The 10878-nt window shown below is 40.2% G+C and overlaps 1 protein-coding gene across 2 annotated transcripts in view; it reads right to left on the bottom strand.

The window, feature by feature from the left end:
- The window catches only part of LOC138960210 (E3 ubiquitin-protein ligase TRAF7-like), a 70402-nt gene extending 59848 nt beyond the window's left edge, over positions 1–10554 (bottom strand). Inside the window, exons 1-12 of one of the 2 annotated variants that reach the window (XM_070331991.1) lie at positions 10408–10554; positions 9587–9653; positions 9125–9195; positions 7903–8001; positions 7141–7233; positions 6659–6698; positions 5339–5516; positions 4856–4931; positions 4215–4273; positions 2490–2707; positions 1763–1836; positions 982–1033 (exon numbers count right to left, since the gene is read on the bottom strand). In XM_070331991.1, coding sequence (XP_070188092.1) covers positions 982–1033; positions 1763–1836; positions 2490–2707; positions 4215–4273; positions 4856–4931; positions 5339–5516; positions 6659–6698; positions 7141–7233; positions 7903–8001; positions 9125–9195; positions 9587–9653; positions 10408–10458 — 1078 coding nt within the window. In that variant the 5' untranslated portion in view covers positions 10459–10554. The remainder of the gene's footprint in view (positions 1–981; positions 1034–1762; positions 1837–2489; positions 2708–4214; positions 4274–4855; positions 4932–5338; positions 5517–6658; positions 6699–7140; positions 7234–7902; positions 8002–9124; positions 9196–9586; positions 9654–10407) is intronic. The other variant, XM_070331992.1, reaches the window with a different exon arrangement.
- Positions 10555–10878: the final 324 nt, after the last annotated feature.

Genomic DNA, 10878 nt, shown 5'->3' with positions numbered 1-10878 from the left:
ATTAAAGGACAGAAAGAAAAAATATCCAAAGAAAAAACAATCATCTTGTGCAACAAAGTAACTATACATTCAATCCAGATTAGATCTTTGCAAGAACCTAACATCAAAATCATCAAAGGATTCTCTGTTGTTTTCACACAAAAATTACTGGCTTAAAGGCACAGTAAGCCTCCCGTAAACCATCACAGAGCTCCCCGAGCGTCTAAATACAGTACAAGCATACTTCCATTTGAACGCTCACCGAACGGGAACATCCTGGCTGCTTTCTGTCGAGCGTGAGACATTTTCCAAGAATTTATTTTCGTGGACTTGGCCCTGAAGAACAATGGCGCCTCGTTTTTGCGCTAGACCTAACTTTTAAAATCTAAATAATAAATTGACAGCTTGTTACACAAACATTCTTTAATCATAAAAGAATTCGTTTTTCATCAAGACAAGATCAGAACAATTCGAAGTTGTGAAAGTTTAAAAAAAGAAAAGCCCGGAAGCAGGGTCACGCAAGGGTCGTAGCAGACGACAGTTTTATCAGTGCAAATCGCCGTTCCTCTCAACAGTCAAAAGCCATCGCTAGAGTTCTTGTGAACCACAGCCGTTGTTTCGTGCATAAAAAACGTGCTATTATAGTAAAGCTCACGTCGAGTCGCATTCAAATGACTAACTATGACGACTGCATTGTGAAAAGGGAAAACTGGATCACACGGGTTCACGATGGCTCAGGGGTAAGATAAACCACGCAAAAATAAATTCTTTGAAAATTGTTCGCTCTTTACGGAGGGCACCTAGGATGTTCTCAATTGGTGAGTGTTTAAATGAAAGGGTGTTTGTACTGTGTGTAAAAGCCTGACCGTATCTGTGATGGTTTACGGGAGGCTTACTGTGCCTTTAAGCCCACAATCGAACAGGGAAAGAGCAACAAGATGGATATCTGAGAAAGATGAGGAATAATTGAATGAACAAATACATGAGCCATAAAGGACTTACTTCCAGGCATAGCACCAAGATCAATGCGATTGTTGATGCTGGTCAACTCTTCCTGAAACATAAAGCAAAACAATTTATCTTTAAATATTTGTTATCGTTTGCAGGTGGTTGCATCAGCTCTCGCCTCCATCAGGCAGTTAATTAGTACAAACGAAAAAAAAAGTTTATCCCAAACTCATCTACCATCTCCTTACACGACACGAGCAAGTTGTGCTGATGCGACTCCGCACTGGACACAACCGCCTGAGTGCCCATAATATGTTCCAAAAAAGGAAGGTGGTTCCCTCCCCTACTTGCAGCTGTGATCTTGAGGATCCAACCACAGACCACATCCTCTAGAGATGCCCCATCTTAGAAAGCCTAAGAAAAACCGTGCGGCCAACTGCAGTCCCCCTCCGTTGACAGCTGTACGAAGAAAAGGAGGACCTGGAGAAGACAGCATCATTTGTCTCACTGTCCGGTCTAACAGTATAGACGTGTGATCGACAAGAAGAAGATCCCAAACTCATAACCTAAGGCCCTGAATAGTTCATTACAGCACAATGTTAAATTTGTAAGCTTTTAACATACAGATGGTGAGAGAGTACAGTGGTACCCGTGATGAAAGGACACCCTTGGGATGAGCCGCGTGTCCTTACACTGCAGGTGGCTTTTCAACACAGGTACAAATTGGTTTAGATTTTTTAAAAAGGACAACAGAAGGTGTCCTTCCATGGGAGGTGGTATCTCATTGGAGGGGGCTCACGTTGCAGGTACCACTGTATGTAGAAAATACTCTTACATTGATGACGCCAAATTCTCTTCGATTCTCGATCACCTCACTCATCAGCTTGCTTTGATTGTCCTCCATTTCAACTGCAACACAACATCACTAAAAGTTAAGAAACATACAGGCATCTGAAGTTTATTGTCCATTAGCAGAGAAGATGATGTATATAAACCCACTGACAAATTATTCTTGCAGAATACAAGTTCACAAGTAAACTGTACTTTGAAAACACAAAACAAAGAGACAGGGAGAACAGGACAGCGTTTCGGTCTGATATTTTGTGGGCATCTCTTGTTCTTATCTTAATCTCTTCCTCCTCTTAAGTTCTCCATTTTTCTTTCCCTCAATGATCAGTACTTCCGTTAAAAAGAACCATTTCAAGTTCCATCCCTCTTCTAAGGGCCAACCACTCAAGCTCACAATGAAGTCTGGTTACATTTTCATCTTAAACTTGAGCAAGAATGGTAACACATTCAGAACAAAAAAACAAGAAGTTTGTTACTGGAACGTTTAATTATTGACAAAACAAAATGTTACATTTACTAGAACGTAACTAAACCCAGTGGTCTTTGAAGCAGACAGACAGAAAAACACTTATGTTACAAATAATCAACTTATCTCAAAATCAGCGATATAACTTGCTTGCCGGCGAGGTAACACATTCAGAACCCTGAAACTTCAGACCCCAAAGCACCCAAAAAGTACACAAGAAGAAAGAAAAAAGTCTCCAGGCACCAACCCAGTTTCATGTCCACGCTCTTTTCCAGACTTTCCAGCCTCTCAGAAAGCTTGCCCAGCATGGACCGCAGAAACTCAATCTCCTGGTCCTTCTGGTTCAAGGTCAACTGTAGGTCGCCTGTCTTCTCGTCTATGCGCTGCAAGAAGTCCTTCATGCCCTCGAAGCGACACGTCTTCAGGTGTTCCTCAAGGTCCTCCTGAGTCCCCATGAACTCACAGCTGCAATGAGAGATTCATGTGGTAGCATCAGGATGTATTCTTGAGTCAATTAACCACATTATTATTATGGGGGCCGGGTAGCTCAGTTGGTAGAGCATTGGACTTGTGATCCTAAGGTCATGGGTTTGAATCCAGGCCGGGACGGACATGGGTCAACATTATGTGCAGACTCAGAGACGGTATCCATTTCCCACCCCCATGTCACCACAGGCACGTAACTGCCAAAAATGACACCTAAACACGCCTGGGTAGCGTGACTCTTGTTGCTGCTAGCTTTTCACTGGGAGAAAGCGACCTGAATTTTGCAGCAATGGGATAAAAGTGTAAATGATATGAAATTAAATGAAAATTTCAGTGTTGCAAATCATGCCATTTACTGTGAAACTGCAGCACTTCATATGGCCGGGATGTTATTTGGCATCACAGCCTAAAACTTTAGCAGAGCTAAGGAAGCTGAGATAAATTGCTGCTGGGCTAACACCTGTGCTATACAGGCTGAGGAACTACTTTTCTTTCTTTCTTTATTTGGTGTTTAACGTCGTTTTCAACCACGAAGGTTAAATCGCGACGGGGAAAGGGGGGGAGATGGGATAGAGCCACTTGTCAATTGTTTCTTGTTCACAAAAGCACCAATCAAAAATTTACTCCAGGGGCTTGCAACGTAGTACAATGTATTACCTTACTGGGAGAATGCAAGTTTCCAGTACAAAGGACTTAACATTTCTTACATACTGCTTGACTAAAATCTTTACAAAAATTGACTATATTCTATACAAAAAACACTTTACAAGGGTAAAAAGAGAAACAGAATCCGTTAGTCGCCTCTTACGACATGCTGGAGAGCATCGGGTAAATTCTTCCCTCTAACCCGCGGGGGGTGAGGAACTATACTGTCTTGACACAAATTCTGAAATAGGCTGGGGTCCAGGGGCCGCCACGGCCCTGGTAAGGTGCAGTGGTAACGCCCTGCTGTGGGGCCCAGGTTGGCAGGAAGGGGGGGGGGGGGGGGGGGGGGGGGGGGGGGGGGGGAGGAGGGGGTAAAACCCCTTCGAATAAATTGATTTTGAGCTTTTCTGGAGGGTATCCAGGCAGAACATTTCATTATTTCTGGACAGTGTACAATATTTCAATAGTCAGGACTTGTGTACTAAGTCCATATAAATGTGCTATTTTCATCTAGGTTGTTTTGTTGTTTTTTTATCAGATTTTTTTCCCTCAGAGATTTTTTTCCTTCCTCAGAAAACTAATCAGCTTTCTTCTGAAATTTGCCGATCCGAGGAGAATTCCCCAGCCTGGCTATAGAGCTCTACTTCAGTGGAGGAGTCTAAACGTAGACCTTCAGTTGTATGGGGGATTTTGCTGTTCCAGACACCAAGTTTTGGAAAGTGCATGTAGCTCAGCTTTTTGCAATCAGCTATCCATTAACTCAAAAACATTTGATAATTACAGTTCACTTTTAATTTACTAGACATACTAATGTGTGAGTCAAAAATGACAACCAACTTACCTGTACTTTTGATATGGACACCTCACATTATTGCACACCCTCATGTGATCCTCAAAGTCCTGAAAGTACAAAGCTCCAATCGTTTTCATGTCACAAAGACATAGAGTAAAAGACAACAAAAAGAATCAATCCCACCACCCCAGCGCTCTTTTTATCACCACCATTCTTTCTTTTCTTTTCTTTATTTGGTGTTTAACGTCGTTTTCAACCGTTTAAATCACCACCACCATTGCCAACTCAAAATTACAGCACTGATTTACATGCCTATTTGGAATACATTGCCTCACATCTAAAAAAAAAACTAACCCCCCCCCCCCCCCCCCCCCAAAAAAAAAAAAAAAAAAAATTTGCAATCATGCGCGGTCAACACACATGCCGGAAACCGGCAAACAACAGTAACGGCCTTGGCATTGAACAAATGGATCGGGTAAAATATTGTGGATAGTAGCGAGATTTTGGACAGAAGCAGTGTAACTGTAAAATTCCGGTATTAAGTGCGGAGTGACGCATTTCTCAATCGGGAAAATCTGGTATCCGTCCAGAAGGGGTTAAATCTATGTCTATTTTAGAAAATAATCAAGAGCAACAAAAAACACAAAAAGTAGTTCCACTCCACACAGAGCACACTTCTCCAGACTGACCTTTCTGAGTATTGGTGGACAGTTATTGTTGTTTGGACATTGTAGTGTCATGAAATCACATGTTTCCTCGTGTTCCCTGCGAAAATAAAAGCAGAAAGAGATCACACTTTACTCTCGGGTCACCCTCCAACTGTAGGAGAATCAAACTCACAAGAAGAATACATATGCCAGGTGTAACTTTCAGTTAAAACTCTAATTTCAGCCATGCCAACATTTTGTCAACCAGTTAAAACAAGTCTAAAACATGTTGACTACTTTAAATGTGTCAGGAAACAAAATGGTCAAACAAAATATCAACCAGTATGCATGACTGATTGTCGACTTTATTTCCTGTATTTTCAGATTTGTACTAGTAAAATACCGAACTTGTCCGTTTAACACAATCCCTGCACAAAGGATACAGGGAAAAATCTTTTGCCAAGAAATAAATCTGAGAGCAATTAACTAAAAATAGTGAAATAAAAATACATTGAGAAAACCAACCTTCTGCTGCTAAGTTTGACTTTTGTCTGACAACGTGTGGTATCTATGATGTAGTTGTTTGTGGCGGGGTCAAGCTTGCAACCATAGCAACAATGAACCAGCATTTCCCCGATCTGTTCCGACACAGCAATGTTGGCTACCACAACTGAGAGCTTCTGGTCATCCACTGGACATAAGCCTGAGAAATTGGAGAAAAACAAACATTTCACACAATATTACAGTGTGTGGAGTAATGGCACTAAAGCATTATCATTGTTTTAGAATGCTAAAAGATGTTTAGAATGCTGAAAGATGTTTTTATAATGCTAAAAAATGTTTTTAAAATGCTAAAAGATGTTTTTCGTAGATAACTCTGTCAGGGTCTTTAAGTCCTGTGGAAGATTTGTACATGTATTCCCTAAAGGTGAGGTGAGATGTAAACACACAGATAGCACAATGACCTCTGATGTGCATGTTTTCAAGAAAAAGTCATCATATCAAACGAACACTGTCAAAGTATGTAAAGTGCCAAATGTGTCTCTTGAGGATGTGTTTATTCATTTTCATTTCATTTTCATTACTTTATTGTCCCATCGCTGGGAAATTCGGGTCGCTTCATCCCAGTGGAAAGCTAGCAGCAACGGAGTCGCGCTACCCAGGTGTCTGCGTGTTTAGGTGTATTCAGCCACCTGCACTTATGGCAGAATGACCAAGGTCTTTTACGTGCCATTGTGATGACACGGGGGTGGGACATGGCTTCCGTCTCTGGGTCTGCACATAAAGTTGACCCGTGTCCGTCCCGGCCCGAATTCGAACCTGCGACCTTCCAATCACAAGTCCAGTGCTCTACCATCTGAGCTACCGGGCCCCCCACAACAGTAGCCCAATTTAAACATTGCTTCAAAATGGCAATAAAGGCTGCCTTTAGGAAATTGTGAATTTTTATTCATGCTATGCAGTTAGATATGAGGCTTCTGGATTTCAATTCCAGTCTACCTCTGCTCAGTATAATGACTTGCAAGAAGTGTGCCAACTTGTCTTTTTTTTTTCTTGTATGTTTTTCTATAATTTCACGTAAAAACATATCATTCAGGTTGTGTTGACTGTGTCTTCCAAAGACACTCCCTCTCTCCGAAAATGTTCACATGGGATAGACAATCAGAAAGTCTTCACATGATATCAAACATTTCTCAATTTAAAAAACATTGAAAATCGATCACCATGCTTCCATGGCGTCTTCCTGTGAGCAAAATTCTACCAAAAGTTACAGACCGACCCGTGTCCATACCAGCATCACTGAACCACTACCACATCTTTTTCTCAATGATCTGATTGACTCACCATCAGGGCTACTCTGTACACATCGTTTGCAATAGGTGTGCTGCAACAACAAAAGAAAAATTAATGCATACATGTAGTTCAATATAAATCAGGTTTCCAAGCAAAAAATGCATGACTTACAGGTTTATGATCTAAAAAGATGCAAGAGTAATGGGGTAGAAACAGAAAAGAGAGTCAGTGAAAGGCAGAAAAAAGAGAAAAATAAGGACAAAGAGAGAGAGAGAAATAGACACAGATACTATCAGATAGACAGTCAGAGTCAGACAGACACACTCACAAACTGAAGAAAACACAAGAACAGAAATAGACACAGATAGGTAGACCGGCGGACACACATACACATGCGTACAACCTCACTGTGTAGAAAACTCACCCCGCACGCTACAATGACAGAGTTGGTAAACATGTATCACACATAGTCCCACAGTCAAAAATAGTGTCACACACACACACACAACACATACACAGCAGTTTAAACTCACCCCGCAAGCCACAATGACAGGGTTGGTGAACACTCTGTCACACAGACGACAAAACAACTTTTTGCTGGGCGGCTCCACGAACACCCGGATTTCCTACAGTCAGAAACAACACACTCGCTGTTACCATGCAATCACATAATTAATACTGTATTAACATATATCTCAAATAGTATCAAGAATGTGCATTTTCAAAGTAAGACCAACTTCCCAATAAAACATGCACTTAACATAAACATTAACAAAAGACAGCGCAGCAGTAAGTCCCCTTTACTCTGTATATATATATGTATGATACCATGGGTATTAGAAAGATGCAAATAGTGGAACTTTTTCTGCAAGTAATTTTGACTCCAAGTGATATGTTAGTGATCACCAATCATATATAACTTTCTCTCACACACACACACACACACACACACACACACACACACACACAGAGTCTACAATGCACTCGTTCATATAATTGCTATGATGTAAGCAGTTAGTTGTGTTCATGTGTACAATGTGAGGATTTCAAGTTATGTAGACCTTTCATTCATATATCTATCAAACTCACCAGTTACAGGAAACCCACATTACAATTCCATTTCTATGCTTTTCCACTCATCCATTACACAGAAATTACTGTCAATTCACCACTTTCAGCACACAAAAAACAAAAAACATGTACTATATTCTATACAGACAAGTGTAAAAGGCATGTTAAGAAACAAAACAAATTCTATACATATACTTCTGAATAAAAGAAAAAATAACCCTTGCCTCCTCTTCTTCTTCTAGGAACAAAGAATTGTTTGAGATATTTGATCCTGATCTGTTGTGGGCGGGGCTTGGGAGTTGAAGAGAATTCATGCCAGACACCTATGCAAAATGAACATCTCATGAATGCTGCTGCAGCATATGGTTATGTGCTGGTAATCAAATATACTTTCAAAACATAATTGTACTCATCACATGAGATACAAATTAAAATCAATTTAAATGCATACGCAAAGTAAACCCAGACAACAATCAAGTAGTTTAAAAACTTAAAAACTACATTTGTCATTACTATAATGAGCGCTTCTGGGCTGATAACGCGAGACAACTCCTGTGATCTTGCCGCGAGGTGACGCCAGTTACCAGCCGAAAGAAAGAAGGGGCATAACCTCACCAGAACCGACCGTTGTCTGTTTACCGTATAAAATGCACGACTTACACACAAACTGTTACCAAACCGAAATGCTATTTGGGACCAATGCAAGTTTTTTTTCCTTTCTCGTGTGATCTTGCCACAAGGTGGCGCCAGTTTCCAGCAAAAAAAAGAGGGGGCATAACCTCACCAGAACCGCCCATTACTGGTTTACCTAAATAGAACCCACTTATTCTTAATCAAATTTCAGCCTTATTTATACCCAATTAGAAAACTGACAGAGGTTTTCTACACACCCATGACCTGTTGCATTAAACTATACTGTTAAAATATGATTTACATGTTGCCACACAAAGTATAATTAAGTAACTTGGGATTACACTGAAGTGTCAATTGCGTCCTCACCGTACACTCGTTGTTATAAAATGTTAATCGGTATAAAAAAAATTAGAACTGCACTAGTAAAGCTGAAACACAATTTAAGACAAAAGAATACCAAAACAACTAGGTCAGATGGTAGAAGGACTTATTTTCATTATCATATAAATTATAGCGCAAAGTCATAATGAAAACACTATCAAATAACATAATAAACAACTGGACTAACCAATGATGATCTTCCCTATAACAAAACTCTGCAAGAGCTAGGGACAAAGTAACTATAGGGCTGTCAGTTACTACTACTAGTAATACTACACACTCCCAGCTCTATATCTCTGTAAGGACAAAACCCTTCTACGTATGTACAACAATCTTGAAAAATCTAGAGAGTGTGAAATCACAACACAAATGCACAAACTTAGTGAAAGATAAGAGAGAAATAGAAAAGAAGAAAAAAAGAATGCCACATACCCCTGAGTCTGAAGTTTCCATGTGGGAAAAAGATGATGTTCGGGTTGAGTTGAACACACTGTCATTATCATCTGCAACACGAATTTACATTTCATTCAAAACTGCCAATCAAAGTAAAACTAGAAAACAACCTTCCATTTAACCAATTCCTAGAAGTTATGCGGAAATCAGTCTTCTGGCACCTTAGGCCATAGGTAACATGGAATGACTGAGGGACTGTCATTCCTCAGTTTGTGTAAAGAGCCAAGCGACTGCATAGTCAGGTACTCCATCATTTTAACTCACTTTTCTCCATAAATATTAGAGTATCATCTTTAATTTTAGAGCACTCATGTTCCTTTGTAACTTTATATTCTTACTAGCTCTCCAGCCTCATTTGGTTTCAATTTTTGTAATAACACATCAAAATTTATTCCAAGAAAAATATTAACGACACAGTCACACATTCTCAACTACTCTTACCAGCATGCACGGTTGAAGTCACCGGTGAAAATGATCCCACTGCTGCAAATGTTGTCTCTTTGTACTCCTAATGATAACAAAACAACAACATAATGAAGTGGAAGCAGAACAACTTAGAAGCATTAATATCAAGTATAATGTGTTGTGTCACTGTCACTGTCAGGGTTCACATTTGCTGGTTAATGCAATCAAGTCACATCAAATCTCAAAATCTTCGTCCTCTGTTTACCGAAGCAATCATACAGGGCAACTATCCTTGATCACTGTGACAGCTAGTGACTCCTTCAGCAAAATCTGAAAAAGCTGTAAACTTTGCAGAGAAAAGACTGAGAGCTTAGAACCAGCGTCATTGCAATATTCATGAAACATTTAAGACTATATGAATGATTGTCATGTCATGCAAGAGATCTCTCTCTACCACCAGAGCAGCAGGAGTGACTCATGTCATGATGCCTGATGGATCTCACAAATGTAGCACTATTCATATTGTCATCCAGTGCATGGCAAGCAAAGTACATGTGACTGAGATTGGTGCACCTGGCTGTCTCATTCTGAGTGCAGTTTACTTGTGTGTACCTTCTTCTTCTTCTTCTTCATACCTTTAGACAAATCGATGATAACACTAAATGCTACTGCTATGCTAACTTTTTTTTCTGTCCCCAGAGCTAGTGTCTATTTGGGACATGACGTGGTTATATGCTAGGCTAAATGCTACAAAAATAGAACGGACATGTATTAGAAACTTGCTCAAACTTTCTTCTATGTCACGTATCCAAACCTGGTTTTCAACAAGATCGATGGAAACAGATTTTAAAACGTACATGAGGATTGATAGGATGTGTCTGATCATTAAGCTTCCCGCTGTACGCCATAATCAGCAGGGCAGTCTGTTCCTGACCGTATACACTTTTTCAAAACTTCGGGTGTGTCATTTCAGACGACTATTTTGTTTCCGGAAGTAACATTTTCGAAAGCAAGGGCAGCAAGAAAAACTAAAATAAAACATGAAAGGAGGTAAAATAAAACTACATGCCAAGGGAAATAATTGTTTTTAGTCGAATTAGATACAAATATGTCTGTTGTAATAATGCACCTTGATTATTTATTTGCGCAGGTAATGCTGTGGCCGAAGAACCGACGAGTCGGTTATGGAGCCACAAGGCTCAAGAACCGGCGAGTCGGTTACAGAGCACCTAGGCTCGAGAATCGGTAACCTAACACCACACGCCGGTTCCTAATCCTTACAGCTCCGTATCCGACTTGTCGGTTCTCGAGCCACTCTGAATATATCA

Source organism: Littorina saxatilis, linkage group LG2 (genome assembly GCF_037325665.1).
Source record: "Littorina saxatilis isolate snail1 linkage group LG2, US_GU_Lsax_2.0, whole genome shotgun sequence".
In the NCBI taxonomy this organism is placed as follows: Eukaryota; Metazoa; Mollusca; class Gastropoda; order Littorinimorpha; family Littorinidae; genus Littorina; species Littorina saxatilis.
The sequence above is the reverse complement of the archived record's forward strand: the minus strand, read 5'-3'. Positions and strand labels throughout refer to the sequence as shown.